Genomic DNA, 23,833 nt, shown 5'->3' with positions numbered 1-23,833 from the left:
AATAATAATTGTAAAAAGATTAATGTATCATAATATATAGAATTCAATTTAGATTTTTCTCGTACTTTAATTTTCACAAATATCAAATGGCATGCAATAATTAAGCATTACATTTAAAATCCCGTTCAAGTAAAGTTGAGTTGGAATTAAATAAATTTCAGATACATCTGATAATATTTATGGAGAGTTTTACTGACTCGTCTTATTTAATACCGTCCGATTTTTTTTTAATATAATGATAAACGTAAGATGAGTATATGCATACAGTTTTTTATGATAAAAACGTAATAATCCAGTTCTCTGAAAGTGGACTTATCTATTAATTTCCGAAGAATCTTTATATAACATCATAAAAACACCAAAGTATTAATGATAGGAGAATAACACATGGCAGAATAATTTCCTCGGAAACAAAACTGTTCTTATGTTGCAAAATGCTCTTATATTTAAACCTGTGTCAGCACTTGCAAGATACTTACATAATGTCCCATACCTCGTCAGAGACAGACTGGTAGATACATGTGTGTTTGAACGGAAGGAAATGTAAAGCAGAGAGATAGTTTCCACATCTTCGGGCGTGTCGCACCGATTCTTGTCAATGTCCTTGTCATCGCGGCTCCTAAGAGCCGACCTAAGCTCAAACAACCGAGACCACCTTGAAGCACGAGGAGGGGTATCTTGACGTGTTAGAGGACAGGATATATAGAGGTTTTGCACGCTGGTACGAGAGTATAGATCATCTGTTCGTGTCTCGAACACTGTGTTTTTCCGAAAAATGCAAGTGGTGACGTCAGCAATATGAAGTTGTTCCTTGCTGTAAGTAAATTAATAATAAAATTATTAAATATTTTTCTCGTTCTCCCTCTTTTCACGAACCCGATTATATTTGCACATCTTTTTCACTATTTTTTACAGTCCCTGCATTTAAGAGTGAATAATAAAGAGTGATTTTAAGTTAAATTGGCAAATGATTGATTGACATTAATTATAAATTTCTAATTTGGAGTCTATTTTTTAATATCATAGATTTTTGTGTATTGTTTTTGCACGTATTTCTTTATTTTTAGCATTAAATATTTTGATAAAAATGAATTAAATTTCTAGGTCTAAATTTTATTCTATTTTATAAAATTTCATTAATTCTTATTAAATTCTAAATTTATTCCAAATTAGTTTCTAGATAAAAATCTTTTCTTGTATTATTGAACAATATAATTTAAACAGAAATTAATAACAAGCAAAATAATATTAATATTAACATAGAGAACGTGCTTAAACCTTAAAGTATATTATTTCACATTTGTAAATATATATATTGTTATAACTTTTAAATTAAAATTTGTTGTTTCACAAAGCGACCAGAGAATCATATCTCACTACATATATAAAATATATTGTATTAAATATATAATATTATATAAAATATATAAAAATATATGTACTATATTTGTTTCACACAGATTTTGACCATAAGCGGTCTAGTTGCATTATGCCATAGTGCGACCGAATCTCCGGAATCAAAATTATTCCCAAATTTAAACAATGCACAACGTGTATATGCGAGTAATGCAGAAAACCAGGGAGATTTGACTGCATCTGCGAGCGATCGAAGTAAGAATGGCAATATTTTATTTCGATTTGTATAGCATTTATTATTATCGCAGATATATTTATCAATTTTTTCATTCTTACTTTAATAATATTATTATATTACTTAGGAATAAGGAAAAATAATTCTACCTTGAATAAATAATTAAACGCGAAATCTAATTCAAGGAGATCACTGGCGCATGATTCCGAATTAACTTTTTTGATATGACAATTTAATAGCCACTTCGTTGCATAACGCATATAATAGGGCTACGCACAGCATCGTTTCATTTGACATTATTCTGTAATTTTTAGAGCATCGAATTAATCGCGAATTACATATTTTTCAGAATCCTGTAAAGTGGATCGTTTATAGAAATATATCATTCTGAATTAGCTTTTTTGATATATTAATAGCCACTTCGTTGCATAATAGGGCTACGCACAGCATTGTTTCATTTGACATTAATTATTATTCTGTAATTTTTAGAGCAAATTAATCGCGAATTACATATTTTTCAGAATCCTGTAAAGTGGATCGTTTATAAAAGTATATCATTAATAAAAGCATATGTGTATGTGTGTCTAATAAACACCCACACATATATACATACGCTATTTATTTTCTTTGAAATCCCGTGAATCATGTGTGTTATGTCTTCGCGAGAGGAAAGGCCTTCGGACGGTTCGTCATATTAGCATCTTATTATCACTACTGTCATTTTTTCCCTTCTTTTTGTAATATGGGAAGCGCCCGACTCTCTCAAAGTCAGAGCGTGAGAACGGTAGTGACACACTTAGATGATATGCCAATTACTCATACAGCACAACTACTACTACTATTATATCACGTTGGAATATAGATGAATCGATTATTATCACATCGTAATCCTATTCCGCAATTTACGCGGAATAGGAAATTCGCTTGATTACATATATGTCTGTTACCGTGCGATCAATATCTCGGTATAATAATTGTACTATTAATAACAGCATTTAATATATAAACGGTACAATAATTAATGTTCTATGCAAAATCTAAATTATACTGTAATTATAATGCACGATACATATAGAAATATCAAAGTAGATTTCTAAGATGTAAATAGTTATAATTTTTCTAAATAATTATTTATACACAAAATAACATGTCACATATATTGACACATAATTATATGTCAAGTAAATCTCGATATCTCTACAATTTTGTGACCATATATTTTCATAAAATAAATATATAAAGAGCTTTTTAAGAGAAGTATTATCAAAAATAGGACTGTATAAAAAATACATGCAAAAATGATTAATATAATAAAAATATAATAAAAAATAATGTTCTAATCTCTATGTGTGCGTGGATATTATATATGTATGTGTATAATTTAAAATATTAATTTTATTTCATTAGTATTTTCATAAATTTCTTATTTTTTTCTAAATACTTTTGATAGTCTTCTCTAAAAATTAATTATTTCCATAAAATTGTAGATTTATATTAGCTCGACATATATAATTTATTAATATAAAAATAATTGTATTAGCATTTCATATAACCAAAGATTATGGAGGATACCCAGGATCAATTGGAGGATACCCAGGATCAATTGGAGGATACCCAGGATCAAATGGAGGATACCCAGGATCAATTGGAGGATATCCCGGAGGATATTCTGGATATGGAATTAGTCCGGGAATAATTGGATCTATTTTGCCTAGTACTTCATATCGTGGTAGCTCGATTCCAGGATATAGGGGTTATCAATATCCAGGCGGTATCACCAGTGGCGGTAATGTTGGGTAAGATTCATAATTATATGAATTATATCTTTTCGATAATATATTGCGTATTTCTATATTTTTTTATATTCTCTTTTATTATATATTTGCTTAGATTTGCTTGCAAATGCACAAGACATTTTTATATTAAATACTTTATTCATTTAAATATAGTTAAAACACAAGATTTATTTAAAGCATTAATTAATTAATTTAATTAATTTAATTTAAAGCAAATTAATAATAAATTTAATTTCACGTAAATTTTCTGGCACTTTTAATCCAAATAATTAATTATAAAGCATAAATAGACAAATATATAGATGAATAAGAGAAAAGATGAAGGGAGAAATCAAATATGAGACAATAAAAAATATAAATAAAATAATAATAGAGAAAACGATAAAAAACATATACATTTCTCCCTGCATTATTATAAAAATTATAGAAATAATAAGTTATAAATATATAAATAAGTTATACAAAAAGAAAAATAAGTCTCTTTTTTATTGCAGATATGGATATTACGGAAATTATCCTGGATATAGCGGCTACAGCGGATCTGGAGGATATGGTGGATATAGTCCATATGGTTATGGGGGATATGGTGGATATGGGGATTACGGAAGAGGATCTATTCCTGGAGGCTACGCAGGTTACGGAGGAAGTTACGGTGTCGGGGGTTACGAGGATGGTTATTTAGGATATGGACGTGGTGGTTACGGTCGTAATGACGGATACGATACTTATGGTTACGGAAGCGGATATGGTACGAATTATGGTTCGACGTATGCAGCGAGGAGTCCGTATCCTTATAGTTATCGTGGTGGTAATTACGCTAATACTATCGGTAGTCCATCTGGTTATCGCGGTTATTCTTAATCATCTCCAATGGAACTCTAAATATGTTTTATGCATAACTTTCACACAAACATGCATAGTTAAAAATGTCTTTACAAATTAATACGTCTTCTAATGCCACTTTTTATCAGCGTAAATCGATTAATCATATCTTTAAGACTCTTCAATATATATATAAATGTTAATATATTTCACATGTAATACAAGAGAGAAACGATGTATAATTTTATACAATCGAAAACAGATATGCGCTTTATGTTGAAATAAAAAAATCTTATATATTTGTATATAATAATAACAATATAATATTATTTCTATTTATAATATTTAGATCTCTTGTTCTTTGCGTATACATATGTATATTTATATGATTCCTATTATTATTATTATTATTCCTTATTCATTTCATTATTATAATTTTTTATTTCAATATTTTTCTTTCATTTGCTTTCAAAATAGCATTTAATTAATTATGACTTCTGTTTATTTTGTCATTCTCTTTAACAATTTAAAAATTATTGTTATTAGTAACAATTGTTTTTTTTTTAAATTTGAATTCGTCAATCTTTCGTTTACATTAAAATCATGATCCCTATTTAAACAAAATTCATAACATTATTTAGGAAAGTAAGTAGAGCTATAATATATTCGCATATAATTTTCTAGATTTATTTATAACGATATAATTTCACGTTATTTATTTAACAGACATGCATTATATTGAATTGTAAATTCGGCAGTTTTCGAAAAGTATAAAATACATATTGATAAAAATATCTTATATATGGATTAATCGTAGATTAATCATACATTCCTTTCATTGATTATATGCAGCATAAAAATTATTAGCTATATATTCTGCCATATAATTGATATATTCTGTAATAAAGTCATAAAAATATATGATAATTTTAAATGAGAGAGATATAAATTGTAAAATCTGTAAAAATTTTAAGACAAATTAAATTTAAAAAAACAATTTACATATTTTTGATACTTATTATATTTAGTAGTCTTTTTATAAATCAAACATTCAAATTACTTCATATCAATTAGAAAGCAAATAATTAATTAATATCTGAAATTGTAAATCATATATGTAAATAATCTCAGGATTTTACTTATTCGTATAAAAATAAAAAAGATTGAATTATATAGTTAAAAATTTATATATTTATATCGATAACCAATTTGCAGAAATATATTTTTTATACTTTTGCTGCTAAAATGTTTATGATTTAATTTATGCTATTCGTCCATTCATCTAATTATTACTAATATTAATAAAGTATCGAAGATAAAAATGATAAACAAAAAATACAAAAACTTCTATTTAACTTTTTAAAATCTATATCGTTTTTAAGGCATCAGGATAATCTAAGTCTAATGTGTATTATCTTATATGCTATTTAATTTCACTTATATCTTATATATGTATATCTCTCTCAGAAAACCTAATATAAAACGCTACGCATTATAAAAATTTTCATTTCCTATCATATATAAGTTGTAATAATAAATATTAGGATATTGGTAAATGTCGGAATGTAAGCTTGAAAGTAGCTTTCACGAAAAATCTCAACAGATTCAAATCAAATATAAAATTAACAATGCTGACAAAAAAATTGACAACTAATTCAACTCTTTTGTAAATTTTTCATACATTCTACTAACTGATTATTCCGGCAAGTATTACAAGTATCTCTAATTGGCCATCCATCAGCTAAACCATCAGCTGGCGGACAGGCAATGCCAATATCCTATTACTTATTGATATTCCTCCGAGTATAAACTCTCTCTTATAATAATCGCGATTTATAAGTTAGCGTTTTCCTTCTCATTCCGTTTCCTGCCTCTGCTCCTCCTTCGTTCGGCGCTTCTGCTCTTCACTGGAACATTAAAAAAGCCAAGATTGGCTTGACTTAACGCCTGTTTGAGATATTCGATGTCGCCAAGTTGATTGACATCGATGGTTTTTAATCGGAAGTTACCCTCTTGTGTTGCACCGCCACATGCGTCGCATGCATATGGAACGGGGGTAGCGGATGGGAACATGAGTTTCATTTTACTGCTGTCCGCTTCGTCGCCGGGACAGTATGGTACAAAGATGACGGGAATGAATCCGACCCGACCAATGAAAGGGATGGGAGATGTCGTGCTGGCCGATGCGTTTGCATTGTTATTCGACTCGATTAAGTAACAGGGACATGCTTGCGGATCTGGCCCTACAGATAACGAGAAGGGCTTGACGTTGATGGAGCTGGGTGGCTGAACCCCGATAGCGTCGAGGCCGGGATTCGCCTGGAATGACTGTTCAAGACGTGCATTTACCTGTTTCTCATGGGCACCGAGGAAGGGTCCGTCCGACTGTAAAGATAGATTAGGTATTGATTTGTTATCCACGTCGGTAGAATTATTCTGCTGTTCGTTCACGTTAAACAGACTCTCTTGTCGCCCTGATTTACTCGATCGGCCTTTGGAAGACTGCTGTTGCGAGTTGCGAGACGAATAGAATACTGACTTCCGATGTTCATCTTGATCGTGCACAGAAAATTGTTCGAAATCATTTTTCAATGGTTTCTTCAATTTCAATCCAAATTCGTTTAGATGATCATAAGATGAATTTCGATAATCTTCACCGTTGTATTGCAATGATGGCGATGTCGGGCCAGGTTGCAGAAGTGAATTGATCTCATCTGCATTGTAGGTTTCTTCGTTTTCATAGATTGATGGTATGGAATCGGTCTCGTATTGAGGTTTGTACTGATGTTTATGGCTCGTGTATAACGGTGTGTTTACTTCTGCCGAATGTGATAACTTTGTCAATTCGATATCTTTTACAGTATCGTATGTGTATGAAGAATCAGTCTTGTTTCTAGGATATTTCGTAACAGAATTATAACTGTCAGTATGAAGTGGATATTGATATCTTATTGGTCCAGTGTAAGTAGGTCTCGTTGCTGTTTTGGGTGTATACCCTGGATCACCAGGCCAGGGTCCATCAGGACCTGGTCCACCAGTTGGCCATGGCCCATCAGATCCATCAGGTCCAATTCCACCATCACCACCTACACCTCCGATACCTCCTATGCCGCCAATTGGGCCTTCAGGTCCTTCTGGACCGTTAGGACCTTCCGGATATCCAGGATAACCGGGATAAGAAGGATAACCTGGATAACCTGTAAAAAAGCAAAATAGCACAGATAAATACGTATTCATTTATGTAAATGTGAATATTATGCAATTGCAAAAATGGGTACCTGGTGTACCAGGTGTTCCCGGTGTTCCGGGCGTGCCAGGATATCCTGATTGTGGCGGTACTCCTGGTGTGCCTGGGGTTCCAGGAATGCCTGGAGTTCCTGGATGCCCAGGATAAGCTGGTGTCCCTGGTCTTCCTGGTGTGCCTGGGGTACCGGGCGTTCCCGGTGTGCCGGGATATCCTGGATGTGGCGGTAATCCCGGTGTACCTGGAGTTCCAGGAATGCCTGGAGTTCCTGGATGCCCCGGATAAGCTGGTGTCCCTGGTCTTCCTGGTGCGCCTGGGCTACCGGGCGTTCCTGGTGTGCCGGGATATCCTGGATGTGGCGGTAATCCCGGTGTACCTGGAGTTCCCGGAATGCCTGGAGTTCCTGGATGCCCCGGATAAGCTGGTGTCCCTGGTCTTCCTGGTGTGCCTGGGGTACCGGGCGTTCCGGGATATCCTGGTTGTGGCGGTAATCCTGGTATGCCTGGTCTGCCAGGAGTTCCTGGATGCCCCGGATAAGCTGGTGTCCCTGGTATGCCCGGTGTACCGGGTGTTCCAGGATATCCTGGATGTGGCGGTAATCCCGGTGTACCTGGCGTTCCAGGAATGCCTGGGGTTCCTGGATGCCCCGGATAAGCTGGTGTCCCTGGTCTTCCTGGTGTGCCTGGGGTACCGGGCGTTCCTGGTGTGCCGGGATATCCTGGATGTGGCGGTAATCCCGGTGTACCTGGAGTTCCAGGAATGCCTGGAGTTCCTGGATGCCCCGGATAAGCTGGTGTCCCTGGTCTTCCTGGTGCGCCTGGGCTACCGGGCGTTCCTGGTGTGCCGGGATATCCTGGATGTGGCGGTAATCCCGGTGTACCTGGAGTTCCCGGAATGCCTGGAGTTCCTGGATGCCCCGGATAAGCTGGTGTCCCTGGTCTTCCTGGTGTGCCTGGGGTACCGGGCGTTCCGGGATATCCTGGTTGTGGCGGTAATCCTGGTATGCCTGGTCTGCCAGGAGTTCCTGGATGCCCCGGATAAGCTGGTGTCCCTGGTATGCCCGGTGTACCGGGTGTTCCAGGATATCCTGGATGTGGCGGTAATCCCGGTGTACCTGGCGTTCCAGGAATGCCTGGGGTTCCTGGATGCCCCGGATAAGCTGGTGTCCCTGGTCTTCCTGGTGTGCCTGGGGTACCGGGCGTTCCTGGTGTGCCGGGATATCCTGGATGTGGCGGTAATCCCGGTGTACCTGGAGTTCCTGAATGCCCCGGATAAGCTGGTGTCCCTGGTCTTCCTGGTGTGCCTGGGGTACCGGGATATCCTGGATGTGGCGGTAATCCCGGTGTACCTGGCGTTCCAGGAATGCCTGGGGTTCCTGGATGCCCCGGATAAGCTGGTGTCCCTGGTATGCCCGGTGTACCGGGTGTTCCGGGATGCTCCGGATAAGCTGATGTCCCTGGTTTTTCTGGTGCGCCCGGGCTACCGGGCGTTCCTGGTGTGCCGGGATATCCTGGATGTGGCGGTAATCCCGGTGTACCTGGCGTTCCAGGAATGCCTGGGGTTCCTGGATGCACCGGATAAGCTGGTGTCCCTGGTCTTCCTGGTGTGCCAGGCGTTCCGGGATATCCTGGTTGTGGCGGTAATCCTGGTCTGCTAGGAGTTCCAGGAATGCCTGGAGTTCCTGGATGCCCCGGATAAGCTGGTGTCCCTGGTCTTCCTGGTGTGCCTGGGGTACCGGGCGTTCCTGGTGTGCCGGGATATCCTGGATGTGGCGGTAATCCCGGTGTACCTGGAGTTCCAGGAATGCCTGGAGTTCCTGGATGCCCCGGATAAGCTGGTGTCTCTGGTCTTCCTGGTGTGCCTGGGGTACCGGGCGTTCCTGGTGTGCCGGGATATCCTGGATGTGGCGGTAATCCCGGTGTACCTGGAGTTCCAGGAATGCCTGGAGTTCCTGGATGCCCCGGATAAGCTGGTGTCCCTGGTCTTCCTGGTGTGCCTGGGGTACCGGGCGTTCCGGGATATCCTAGTTGTGGCGGTAATCCTGGTCTGCCAGGAGTTCCAGGAATGCCTGGAGTTCCTGGATGCCCCGGATAAGCTGGTGTCCCTGGTCTTCCTGGTGTGCCTGGGGTACCGGGTGTTCCGGGATATCCTGGATGTGGCGGTAATCCCGGTGTACCTGGCGTTCCAGAAATGCCTGGGGTTCCTGGATGCCCCGGATAAGCTGGTGTCTCTGGTCTTCCTGGTGTGCCTGGGGTACCGGGCGTTCCTGGTGTGCCGGGATATCCTGGATGTGGCGGTAATCCCGGTGTACCTGGAGTTCCAGGAATGCCTGGAGTTCCTGGATGCCCCGGATAAGCTGGTGTCCCTGGTCTTCCTGGTGTGCCTGGGGTACCGGGTGTTCCGGGATATCCTGGATGTGGCGGTAATCCCGGTGTACCTGGCGTTCCAGGAATGCCTGGGGTTCCTGGATGCCCCGGATAAGCTGGTGTCCCTGGTCTTCCTGGTGTGCCAGGCGTTCCGGGATATCCTGGTTGTGGCGGTAATCCTGGTCTGCCAGGAGTTCCTGGATGCCCCGGATAAGCTGGTGCCCCTGGTATGCCCGGTGTACCGGGTGTTCCCGGTGTTCCGGGATATCCTGGATGTGGCGGTAATCCCGGTGTACCTGGCGTTCCAGGAATGCCTGGGGTTCCTGGATGTCCCGGATAAGCTGGTGTCCCTGGTCTTCCTGGTATGCCTGGGGTACCGGGCGTTCCTGGTGTGCCGGGATATCCTGGATGTGGCGGTAATCCCGGTGTACCTGGAGTTCCAGGAATGCCTGGAGTTCCTGGATGCCCCGGATAAGCTGGTGTCCCTGGTCTTCCTGGTGTGCCCGGGGTACCGGGTGTTCCGGGATATCCTGGATGTGGCGGTAATCCCGGTGTACCTGGCGTTCCAGGAATGCCTGGGGTTCCTGGATGCCCCGGATAAGCTGGTGTCCCTGGTCTTCCTGGTGTGTCTGGGCTACCGGGCGTTCCTGGTGTGCCGGGATATCCTGAATGTGGCGGTAATCCCGGTGTACCTGGGGTTCCAGGAATGCCTGGAGTTCCTGGATGCCCCGGATAAGCTGGTGTCCCTGGTTTTCCTGGTGTACCGGGCGTTCCCGGTGTTCCAGGATATCCTGCTTGTGGCGGTAATCCCGGTGTGTCTGGTCTGCCAGGAATGCCAGGAGTTCCTGGATGCCCCGGATAAACTGGTGTCCCTGGTATGCCCGGTGTACCGGGTGTTCCCGGTGATCCGGGATATCCTGGATGTGGCGGTAATCCCGGTGTACCTGGAGTTCCAGGAATGCTTGGAGTTCCTGGATGCCCCGGATAAGCTGGTGTCGCTGGTTTTCCTGGTGTGCTTGGGGTACCGGGCGTTCCAGGATATCCTGGATGTGGCGGTAATCCCGGTGTGCCTGGTCTGCCAGGAGTTCCTGGATGCCCCGGATAAGCTGGTGTTCCTGGTTTTCCCGGTGTGCCTGGGGTACCAGGCGTTCCCGGTGCTCCGGGATATCCTGGTTGTGGCGGTAATTCCGGTGTGCCTGGGGTTCCAGGGATGTCTGGAGTTCCTGGATGCCCCGGATAAGCCGGTGTCCCTGGTGTGCCTGGGCTACCGGGCGTTCCTGGCGTGCCGGGATATCCTGGATGTGGCGGTAATCCCGGTGTACCTGGCGTTCCAGGAATGCCTGGGGTTCCTGGATGCCCCGGATAAGCTGGTGTCCCTGGTCTTCCTGGTGTGCCTGGGCTACCGGGCGTTCCTGGTGTACCGGGATATCCTGGATGTGGTGGTAATCCCGGTGTACCTGGGGTTCCAGGAATGCCAGGAGTTCCTGGTTGCCCTGGATAAACTGGTGTTCCTGGTCTTCCTGGTTTTTCTGATGTTTCAAGTTTATCAGGAATTCCTGGTTTACTAGATGTGCTCGGTTGATCTGTAATCCCAGGATATGGTATTGTATTACCATGTGGATGGTCTATCATATAGTATAATATTATTATTATTGTATAAATTACATTATTAAGTGCTGTAATATAAAATTATCAGGTTTATTGAAAATTACTAGGAATTATTGAAATGGCATCTTAAAATCTAAATGCATAATTATTATTATGTATAATTATAAATAATGTTGTAAATATTATTACAAATGTTTACAATATTCTATTTTCGTATTATTAATTCTAATAATTTTTTCAATATATACAATATATACTTTTACTGGTTAATTGATTAATTTGCATTATTAATTTTGCTAATCCATTTATCAAATATAAAATATCGAAAGAGAATTAATTTGTAACATTCTAAAAAATAATAATGTTTCATTATATAATAAAAAAGAATTTTCGAAAAAAGAAAAAATAAAAGAAAGATAATTAAAAAAAATTATGTATCATAATTTTAATCTATTATACCACTCATTCTAATACCTTGCTATTGTACTATATAATTTTGTAATGATTATTTATAATTATAATATATAATTTTTTCTTTCTTTCTAAATTTGTTAAATAATAATTTATTATGATATAGTTATGGGCCTTTAATAATAGAAATAGATATTTTTTTTTATATAGTGTTTTTTTTTAAATAAAATATTTTCTTCGATTAAAAAGTTTTATATGTAGTATGTATTGTGTATATATATAAAAGAAAATAGATTTTACATATGCTACAAACAGCTTATATTCCCTTGCAATTTTAAATATTTTTAATTATGTAACATAATATATTATTTCTAAATTAGATACCTGTTATACCAGGCCTATAAGGAGGCCGAGTCGGTTTTACATCTATAGTTGATCCACTTCCGATAGGTGCTGCTTATTAAAATATAAACATATTTATTATATATATATATATATATATATATATATATAATTAAATATTAATATTTATAAAGTGAATATACTTTATAATACTATATGTTTTATAATATGTTATATATATAATAATTATTTTCTATGTACTCCCAATTTTTACGTACTTCCTGCACCTGGTATGAGGGGTGGAACGTTCGTGTTTTCGTATTGCGCGCATGTTGCAGGAAAATACAATTCTCGCCATGGTGTAATCACACCGTGATGCTCATGATGATCATGACCCTCTCCGGGTTCGTGATGTTCATGCTTGTGAAGGAACAGTTCCACTTCCTTTCCCGGCCGAAGTACGCGATAGCCCCATCCATCACTGATGTAAAACGTCGATTTCAGTCGACCGAACGGATCAATGTAGCCGTAACATCCATAGGTGATACCATCTGGGCCACGCACTTCGTGATGGAATTGGCCATTTGGACCGATGTCGTAACCGTATTTATATACATCTATGTAAAATATTGTACATCAATTGTATAATTGCAATTTATTATAATAATTTTTTTCTTACTGCAAGGAGAGAAATATTTTATATATAATTTGCATGATTCATTTTAGATAGAATTTTATCTATAAAATTTATAATTAAAATAAAAAAATTAAAATTTATTAATAAATCATGCATAAATTATGATTCTCTTATTTTCTCTTTCTCAATTCTGGCACTGAATTTTAATTTATTTTTTAATTATTATTTTTTAATTAGTTTTATTTTTTGACTTACCTGAGTCAACATTTTGACTCAAATACTGAACTTTTTGTTCGTCGCTAATATTCAGAATCACATCTTTGTCCTGCTTACTGCTTCTTGATTCCTGAGTGAGTTGCGACACGGATGTTGCAATCACCTTGAAAACAATTATTCATTTTTATTCATAAATGACGAGACAGAGATTCAAGTCCATCACGAGTCACGTGAATATTATAATATAATTGATAACCAAACAGTTGAATCAAAAATGAAAAAGATAATGTTTCATCCACAGTGAATCTGCATCATTGTATAGAGTCTTTAAAAGTGACTCTAATAGTCAGGAAAAATTAACATTTTTGTTACAAATCTATTACAAATGATATACAAAAAAATTCAAAGACATTTATTGTATCTTAAATAGACATAATATTTTTCAAATGTTTAATAATGACATTAAAATCGTTTATCACGTAAACACGCATGAATGTATGTACTATAAGACATTATATATCCTATCTTTATATATAGAAATATCTTCTGCTAATAAGAAATGGTTGCCAGTCGCAATAATTTTGCTTCGTCAAGGCTCGTGACATTTCAAACGCAAAGCGTAATTATCAGGCGGTGTTTAAAAACAGTTGCCCTTTAATATCAATCGTCAGGATTAAGTATTTGATGCGATCTATAAGTACAATCGTGAAATATCATGGTGAAGATGTTTCCCATATTTTGCAGTCGCCATGCAATTTGTAACTACTGGACAGTTTAAGCACAAGATGTATCGCACAATTATAGGAATCTCTTCTTGAACGCGATTATATTTCCGTTAATCAACTGCTTTTAATCACGTTATATGTAACACATACTTAGAAAATATACAAAATATTTGAATTGATTCTGATACATTGGCGAAAAAAAATATTTTATATACAAATTTATTAAGAGGTTTTCGATGGAGGACAAAACGCCATAATAAAAATTTAAAAAATGCTTCTCTATGTTTCCTTTTCAATTTTTTAATTAAATTAATTTAAGATATATATGATCCTATTTTTAAAAAATTAAAATAAAAAAATTAATTTAATTAAATTAATTTTTAATTTCTTTTTTATAATAGGATCATATATTTTTTCTTACAATATATCGAAAGACCAATTGACATATAATGTATCGCTCTGACCTCAAGCAAATTCAATTAATATCTACAGATCAGTTGTCGAGATATACGTAACGTAAACGTATAAATTATAAGAGTTGAAATGAGATCAGGATACAGCTTTAAATAAGAAGATTGCTCAATATACGGAACTCATCTTCTTTATCTTCGAATATATATTGCCATCTCTTCGATGAGGTAATATATTTTCACTTTCTCGAATGGTGGACAAACTATGTGTACCTTTCGCTGCCGTGTTTCCGATCTCAATTAATTATCCATTCTGCATAAGCGAAAGTCGAAGATGATCAATAACTAACAGTAGAAATGCTTCTTTTAATTTTCAATTTGCATGAGACGACGACTCTCTTATACCATTTGCTCTTTTAGCGGATTAATCATGCACTTCCGTAAGATAATTCAGCGATGTTGTGAGGAGAATAAAAAAAAAATAAGTATCAAAAAAAGTATTTAAAAACCACACTATCAAACCATTGTTTTATACACAGAGAGAATTTTCTTTTAGAATTTACCCTAAAAATCATGGTAATCGTGGGACAATATATGGTATGGAAAGAATTTTATGAGAATTTCTCTGATTAATATTTATCACAAATATTTATCACAATAAAATATAAAATATGTTTGATTAATTTTACTATGCAGTTTAGTAAAATTAATCAAACATGTTTTATATTTGATTGTCATAGATATTATTTTTATTGTGATAAATATTAATCAGAGAAATTTTTTCCATACCATATTGTTCCACGATTACCATGATTTTCAGGATAAATTCTAAGAGAAAATTCTCTCCGTGTACGCGCCATTCGTCAGAGACATATGTCAGAGATAAACATTTAATAAATTTTATTCGATCGTAAAATCTTACGCAAATCGAGTCACGCGAGCGTAAGAATAGGTGATTTATACTTTATATATTTCATCGGCGAGAGTCAATTTCGGAGATGAAATTTTCGAACCCGAGCCCTTCCCTCGTGGCGATAATATGTAATAACGGAGGTTACTCTCGTAAGGATGCTGTTACGAAAGTTCTAGCAATGCTCTCTTGGAAGATTACGCTGGCTGGTGTCTTCACCAGTTCCCTAAACGGACACGGAGAACGAAATTGGTCTCTTTCGCACTTCCAGATCGAGAGAATGTCAAGGTAGGGAATACGCCATCCAAGTTCCTTCGCGTCTGAATTGGATGTTTAATCGCACACTTAATCTGCGAGAAAGCGAGACTGAAGCCTGATTAATTTTATAATCCGATGAAGATAAATTATGTCTGCATTTTATAAGTATCATAAAATTATAAAAGAGAACCATACTTAATCATATTATTTCCTCATGTCTTTTTTACTCGCCAAGTATCTAAATTAATTACAAAATTCATTATAAAATAATTAATAATTTTGTTTTATTCCGATCCCAAGTTTATCTGATATAAAAGAGCATTAGAACAATTAAGATTAAGATTAATTGTGTGAAATTAATCCGCGTTTCTTCATATAATTTTTCGAATTCTCTAACACGCTTTATTTTTTTTTTTTTAATTAGCTAATATACGGAATAATCTCTTAATTATTCTCACGTCCGAAAAACTTTCGGGTTCCACCCGATATCACTTCAACAATCGCTAGTACGATCCGTTCTATCCGATTTCGTAACCGATTCATGCTCGACGAAAATTTCTCGTATAAATAACGAGAGAGCGTTCGTTCGTGCTGTCAAAAGTAGCACGTGTCCTGGTCGGTCGGGCTTAAGTTAGGTCGTCTGGGGGCCCCATCAGGATCCGCGGCTCTCGATGTCGCGCGATTGATGATCTCAACGTTGTTCCACCCACGAGAAGGGAAAGTCTCGCGATTCCGAGAAGGCTGAGCGCGCGAGCGGGATTCCTCTTCATCGTCTTTTTCTTTCATTCCAGCCCCGAGAGTTGACAGACTATATAACGAAAAGGTTAATATATGCTACTCCCGGCCGAACCCTTCCCCCATGCGCACTTGCCGCGTCAAATGTTGCCGCGAGGATTAATCCCTACGGTATTTATATTGCGATATTTTAGTGGACAATAGAAAGAGAGAGAAAGAGAGAAACGGCGAGATTGTCAAGGCAATCATAACGTTTAAGCATTACAAGCCATTTGCTCTTTGATGCAATCTTATTTTCATATTTGAGATCCTTCCATTCGTAACAAATTGTTATTCTAAACTTTCCCTTGGGTACTTAATTTATTAAAGGATATTATAAAAGAAAAAAATATAAAATATATTTAAAAATATATTATATATATATATTTTTCTATTATATATTTATATATTAATACTCTTTAATAAAATATGGTGTAAAAGCTAAAGTTTAACATTTTGTTTCAAATAGAAATATCTTAAATGTGAAAATAAGTATTAATGTGAAACTAGAAAAAACTAAAGAGAAAAAAAATATATAATATATATACTCGTTATTAATTTATTAGTTTATAAATTATTAATAGAAATTTTGGAGGAAGAGAAATATATATATATATATACCGAATATTAACAATTTAAAATATAAAGAAAATATATGTTTGAATGATTTTAGGAATAGATTAAAATATATCGACTTAAATTTATTATTTTCGTTAGTTTTGATTTTCTCTGCGTTCTAAAAAATATGAATGTGTCTATTTTATCTAGGTATAAGATGATCCTGTTGAAAGCAAAGATTGAAATCAGGATCTAAATGATATGTTGTAGACTTGGAAGAATAACACATACATTATATTTTCATAATAACAGAAATAACTAGAATAAAGTTTTTTTCAAGCGTATTTATGCTGTATCGAAAATCCAACTGCGAAAATTACGGTATTACGATTTATTAATTATAGTTTCAATCTTTGGTTTAAGTAAACGCTATAAAGTCATTGACTGCGCGGTAAAATATGTTAATTTATGCAACGTCGCGAGTCAAATTGCCGCTATGAGCGGATAATGTGCGTAATTCTAGAAGAAATGCTCCAAAGACCTAGTAAATCATCTTTTAATCAACTTCAAATTAATCCATATAAATTTTCAATGTTTAGATAATCATTAAATTGTTTAATTATCTAATTAAATTATATTTTACATATACATTTCATTACTTTTTTGGCTCTATTATTTTAATTATTTTATTTTTATATTTTATATTTTTATTTTATTTTATTATTTAAAATTACTAACGTTAGCATTAATATTTGTTAATTAGACAACAGTTTATACCTCAACATGATTACTTTTCATTTTAATGCAAAATAACATCAGTACTCATTTATATCCATAAAACATGATGCAACTGCGTTAATTTTTTTGCGAGAATAATTGGCCAAGTATACTGATTAAAGAAAGATAAAGGGAGAGAGAGAGGGAGAGAAAGAGGGAGAGGATCAGAATTTCGTTCAGGGACAACCGCCAGAAGAATTGAAAAAATGTGACCGCGTGCTCTTATTTCAATCGAAGATTCACCTCACTCGATCTCGACTTTCATCTTCGAAAGAACGCAAAGAATGCAATGCGATCTTTAACATCATGCTAATCAACCTTCGGTCTTTAGAGCGTTGATCGTTCAAATTGCTTTCACCATAATCGGATTTAATTGACACATCTGTGTCAGTTTATTTTACGAATTATATGAAAAATTCGCAAGGAGTGAGATGAGACAGGTTAATATATGATTATTCATTTAATTATTAAATTATTTAGTTATTAATTATTATATGTACACAGTTGGAAAATTTGTGTTTTCTTGTTAGAAACGGTCCCCGTTAAAATTTTTGTGTTAAATATTTAACACATTCATGTGTTAAATTAACATATTGCTGTTGTGTTAATTGAACTCAAATGTTAAATTATTAAAATAACTGAAAATAAGTGTAAAAATAACACAATGTGTATTTACTTTTAATTTTACATAATAAATATGTTCGATATTATTAGTGACAAGATTTATCTGTTAAAATTTACAGAAAAAAATGTTAATTTTACTTTATAATATAAGTGGGGATGATAAAATGTAAAATTAACAATTTTTTTAGTTAATTTTTACATTAAAACTATGTTAATTTAACACAAAATTTATTTCAAGTTTACTTGAAGTTTGCATTTATTTTATGTTAAAATATTAACACAATATTCGTGTCATCATTTAACATATCCGTATTATGTTAAATTAACACAAAAATTTCTGTGGACCGTTTGGGACATGTGATATTTGTTAAATTTAACACAAATTTTTCAATTGTGTATAAAAATGGCAAAATTGTTGCTTTCTGCGAATCTCGGCTCGAACGACGCGTTATCAAGGATCGATCGAAGTAAACAAGGTGCACATTCAAGACTTTGATATTAGTTAAAGGTAAACGGGACGACATTTGACGCAGCCGGATCTCTTTTAATTGCTCGTGGCGAATCTGCCAGTCAAATGGCCAAAGCTGTATCACCTTATGAATCGCGTATACATGTACATATGGGCCGGGGATCGATGCATCATCTTCCAGTGAAAGTCACCTGTATAAGCGATTGCGTAAGGGTTTCAGCGATTTTAGCCTGGGGCGAAGCCTCCGGTACACAATTGTTTGCTTTCTGCACGGTCGACGCGGCATTGATCTCTCAGCGATATTATTGCATCGATATTATTGTTAGAGTTCAGTTATTTGAAAAATACTCCGATCAATTAATCGCGCATGGAGGAAGAACGAAAATAGAGCCGATATCTATACGTCAAATATAATATTTCGAGTCAATTGCGATAAAGTTTATTGAATGGCGAGCAAACTTGTTAAAGTGATACTAAAAGCGATACTAAAAATACCGATAAAAGTAATACAAAAATATTGATAAATGCGTGAAATGTATTAAAAAACTTGTCTGTTATTTTTAACTTTGTTTTTGATACCAAAATGTTGGAATACTCGCTAGTTCGCTTTTCCACATTTTCTAAATAAATAGTGAGAATTATTAGTGAATTATAGAGAATTATTATATAAATTATACGAGATACTTTGTGTAATTTTGTCTATTTAAAATTAAATAAAATTAAATAATTATTCAAATTCAATCGATTAATAATTTTTCACAATATTCGATCATAATTTCTTAATATTCCAGTAATAAGGTCACAGAGAAAGAGGTGACTATAAATGTCGGGTCTTCATTAATGAAATGTAAGAGTAACTGCCTTTAAATACCTTCTATCGTGTCCTTCAGCCTTTTTTGATATACCGCCATCTCATTATTTTACACCACAAAACCGCAAGCAATTTTTTCACACCGATAATTAAATTAATAAATTCTATTGATAATTTATACACGTATAGCTAAATGTATTCCGTAACTGCTAAATGATTTTTAATCTTACTTAAAGTATCGTAAGAAATATTTTTCAGAAAAATATTTCACTCTGTATTTATTATAAATATTATATAGATATATTATTATATATAGACATATATAAATATAGGTAGATTATTTATAAATATTATAAATATTCGTATAATATATATAAAATAAAAAATTATTAAAAGATCTGCTCATTGTAATTGTATTCTTTGTTTCTTTCTTGTTTGCCTTTTCAAAATTAGAATATACTTATTTGTATAAAGAGAGGAGAGTATAATTAAAATGAGCAAATGTAATGTTTCAAACATTCCGATGCTTGTCGATCAAACTACAAACGCGTATAAGATGATTTGAAGAAGACGAGAAGAGGATCTATTAATATATATATTAACATATATTAAATATATCTATATATGTATATTAAATATAGATATATCTATTAATATATATTAAAATGGATTTTATTTAAGTAAAATTTTTTAATATGCTTAATTAATGCTTAATGCTTAATTAAATTAAGAAATTTAATATGCAAAGATAGGAGAGAGAGAGAAAAAAAAAATATATATACAGAATCACACGCCTTTTATTTTAAATGCTTCCAAAAAACGTGTCGGAACGCCAAGGACGAAATGTCACTTTAGATGCGAATGACGCATCTTGAAAACGACAAATGTCTGCACGTGACTCATTTTGATATCTCATCCGAGATCTGATCGCACTAGGAGAACCGATACCTATTTTGGGAATAAACTTTCCATGAATCTGTATCTTCGGTTGAACCGACAATTAAAAGAATCGATAAAACGATTGTTGGAAAATTGCAAATACAAACTTCATTTACCGAGCAATTTTTCAGATCAATCTGAACTCGATTTTTTTTTCTTTGTATTTTTTTCTTTCTCTCCCTTTTTTCCTTTTCTTTGCATATTAAATTTCTTGATAATTAAGCGTTATATTAAAAAATTTTACTTTAGTAGAAAGTAAAATCCACTTTAATTAAACGAAAGATCCGTTTTTTTCTCTATTTATATCTGCGCTAATTAATTCATTAAAAAATTCAATCTTTATCGCTCGTAAACGCACCTTGCAAGATAAAAAAAGATAAAAAAAAAAAAACCTCATTGGATGCGTCCTGGATGTAAAGACATCTTGCATTCGCGAGTTTAATTTTAGAACATAAAATACTCGATTGGAATTACAGGGTGAATTCGCACTCTTGCGAAATGTTCGTGCCATTCCATGGAAAGTGAATCTGGCAATGATTGACGACTACCGGCTATACTATAGTTATCTCGCATCTATAGAAAACTATCTTTCGATACGGTCCGTTTTATGCTGTTAACAAATCTGGAGATATGTAACCGATACTGATACACAGACAGAATTTTTTCTTAGAATTTACCTTGAAAATCATGGTAATCGTGGGACAATATGGTATGGAAAGAATTTTATGAGAATTTTTCTGATTAATATTTGTCACAATAAAAATAATAATATCTATCACAATAAAATATAAAATGTTTGATTAATATTTTACTATGCAGTTTAGTAAAATTAATCAACATGTTTTATATTTTATTGTGATAGATATTATTATTTTTATTGTGATAAATATATTAATCAGAGAAATTCTCATAAAATTCTTTCTATACCATATTATCCCACGATTACCATGATTTTCAGGGTAAATTCTACGAGAAAATTCTCTCAGTGTACGCTTGCAGTCTTTATATTCATATCGAAATAATGCTACTTATATAAAAAATGATGATAAGTTTAAGAAAATAAATTAAGCTGAGAAAATGCAGAGAATTTTATATCGCTGATTGAGTCATACATATAACTTGCTCTTTACACTGGGGAAAAAAAAAAATTGTTAACTTTGACTAAACCTTTCAATTAAATTGCTATTTTGTTAATTGAACATATATTAATATTTAAGTCAAATAAATACGTTTTGTTAGATTTAATATGTAATATTATGTATTACATGATTTAGTATATGTAATATTATATTTAATTTAAATATTTCTATATGTTCAATTAACAAAATAATATTTAGTTGAAAGGTTTAGTCAAAATAACAAATTTTTTTTTCAGTGTGCAATTTACGGTCCAAATCAAGCTCAATTTTGCGCAAAATGTAAATTACAACAATGTTGCTATTGGTATAATAGGTAATTATGCGAGTTTGACGTTAATTTAATAAAGAGATCTAACAGGTTGAAGTCTGGGACATTGCATTATGCACCGCGTACGATGTTGCATGGTATCAACACCGCGGCATTGAGAGAGTTATGAATGAAATATAGTGCAATAGCATTCTCTCTCTTCCTTGAGTGAGTGCCAAGATCAATGAAAGTCTCGTGGACTAATGAGTCACGACGAGGCGCGGATTTAATCGACTTGTAATCAGCGTCACTTTCTATTACGTATACCATTACACCGCATAAATATTACATAATAATCGTAATACGTGGTTAGCGATAGTAATGACCGTCAGAAACTAAATAGCAAATCATAACTAAACGTCAACTTGACATTTTATTTGCGAGTAATATTAAATTTTAGCACTTATTACTTATTAAGAGAAAAAAGTAAATATTTTTAATAAATGTATAAAAATTTGATTATAAATAATTTTTCTTTTTTTCTTTAAGCAATAATTTTTTTCTGAGTAATAAGTAAATTAATTATGTGAAATTTAATTTATAATAAAAAACAGCTTAATTAAATTTCAAAATTGGATTTTATTTAATTATTTGCAGAAAATTTGATAAAAATAAGATAAAAAATGATTCTATTCTTTATTTTATAATATAAATAAATAATTTTTCTTTCCTTCTTTAAATAATATAATAGCATGTACGTAAGTATATTTTTTGTGAAAAATAAGAAAATTAATTATGTTAAATTTAATTTAGCAAAAAACGACTTAATTAAATTTTAAAACTGGGTTTAATTTAATTATTTTCAGAAAATTTGTTAAAATACAAAAAAAATGATAGATAATTCTATTTTTTCTTTTTCATTAATTACAGTTAGTTAAATCGCATATTTAATAATATGCGATATTTTAATTAGTCATTAATTTTTATTAAGCGGAATGATATTTTCAGTAATGAAGTTTCAAAGAAAAAATTAGTAGAGCACACAAATGCTCATTGATTTTCTAAACCCCGAAGAAAGCGCGCGAATCACGCGGAAGACGTATCAAGGAAGACATACCAGGGTGAAGAGAGCAGCGGTGACACCCCGCAGCATCTTTAACAAGGATCTTCTCTCCTAATAGGACATAGTATACGACCGATCGACCTCGCAGGACGAAGACAACGAGAATGATTCCTGAAGATAATCGCACGCAGCGCGCCGTTCGAACTGAAAGACTGAACAGGTCGCCGGCAGAAAAAGGCTTTTATACAGGGTGGGGGTCGCCGACCCCCCGACGGGGTCCTATACATCACACATGCTCTCGCATCTTTTCTTTTCCCTATTCTTCTCGTTTCCACTGCTTCTCTCTCTCTTCCTCTTTCGCCTTAATTTTTTATATAATTTTTCCATTCTGAATTATCAGTAGCGATAAAACTAATTTGACCCATTATTAAATCGTTAATTTTTCATTGTTGTATCTTAATTCGTCTTAAATCGGAAATATTTGCAGGCATTTTGAATTGCTCTTCCCTTTACGAAGGATATTACTCGAAAATTATTATATTTATCATCCTAGATTATCTTGTTTAATTCAATCCAATTTTTGTTCGTCCGATTTGTTTCTGCGGATTCTTTCTCCGTCTTCTCTGAAAATAACGGGATAAAAATATGTGCGACAGAATCTTGGTATTCGATACCACTTGCAAAGGATTACTCGCATCATTATGCGTATCTTGATCTCGATTGGCTAAATCGATGATGGACTTCGAGCGAAGATGAGTTGGTCGAATGTAGTTCAGGTATGTCCTTACGCAAGCGCACACTCATGTTAGGTTCATCTCTAACTTTAGGATGATCTCTAACTTTGGGTTTATCTCCCACGCTTGATGGATAAGCAGATGAATTAATCAATCTCGATTAATTTCGCTATATTTAGTCAACGGTGTCGCGTGTTAGAGTATTCGCCGAAGTGATTAATAGTGATTGGGGCTTTCAGAGAAATCAATTAATTACGGATCAATATGTCGTTCAATTGGATTCGAAGAATCCAATGCATTTGCACTTTCAATGTGTCCTTTGTGCTCGAATACGATTGACTTCTGCAAGGCTTTGTACGATT

The 23,833-nt window shown here is 34.8% G+C and overlaps 2 protein-coding genes across 5 annotated transcripts; one reads left to right on the top strand and one right to left on the bottom strand.

The window, feature by feature from the left end:
• The first annotated feature begins 634 nt into the window (after window positions 1-634).
• LOC145945697 (uncharacterized) lies at window positions 635-4,553 on the top strand. 2 transcript variants are annotated; one of them, XM_083054821.1, is made up of 4 exons: window positions 635-816; window positions 1,461-1,611; window positions 3,150-3,387; window positions 3,882-4,553. In XM_083054821.1, exons 1-4 carry the CDS (start codon window positions 799-801, stop codon window positions 4,246-4,248), a joined length of 774 nt encoding a protein of 257 aa, XP_082910947.1. In that variant the 5' UTR covers window positions 635-798; the 3' UTR covers window positions 4,249-4,553. The 2 variants fall into 2 exon arrangements, with proteins under 2 accessions (XP_082910947.1, XP_082910946.1); XM_083054820.1 differs by having other exon boundaries at window positions 3,132-3,387.
• LOC145945694 (uncharacterized) lies at window positions 4,517-22,936 on the bottom strand. 3 transcript variants are annotated; one of them, XM_083054809.1, is made up of 7 exons: window positions 22,792-22,936; window positions 13,073-13,196; window positions 12,459-12,797; window positions 12,223-12,291; window positions 8,802-11,402; window positions 7,488-8,702; window positions 4,517-7,406 (listed from the first exon to the last, which is right to left on the bottom strand). In XM_083054809.1, the coding sequence occupies exons 1-7, from the start codon at window positions 22,825-22,827 to the stop codon at window positions 6,043-6,045; spliced, it is 5,748 nt and encodes a 1,915-aa protein (XP_082910935.1). In that variant the 5' UTR covers window positions 22,828-22,936; the 3' UTR covers window positions 4,517-6,042. The 3 variants fall into 3 exon arrangements, with proteins under 3 accessions (XP_082910935.1, XP_082910934.1, XP_082910936.1); XM_083054810.1 differs by having other exon boundaries at window positions 6,034-6,116; window positions 6,559-7,406; window positions 7,488-11,402; XM_083054808.1 differs by having other exon boundaries at window positions 7,488-11,402.
• Between the last annotated feature and the right edge of the window lie 897 nt (window positions 22,937-23,833).

This window comes from Prenolepis imparis, unplaced genomic scaffold (genome assembly GCF_030444845.1).
Source record: "Prenolepis imparis isolate NDT839.2.m4 unplaced genomic scaffold, iyPreImpa1.0 SCAF_14, whole genome shotgun sequence".
Lineage (NCBI taxonomy): Eukaryota > Metazoa > Arthropoda > Insecta > Hymenoptera > Formicidae > Prenolepis > Prenolepis imparis.
This window is presented reverse-complemented; position numbering and strand designations above follow the sequence as displayed.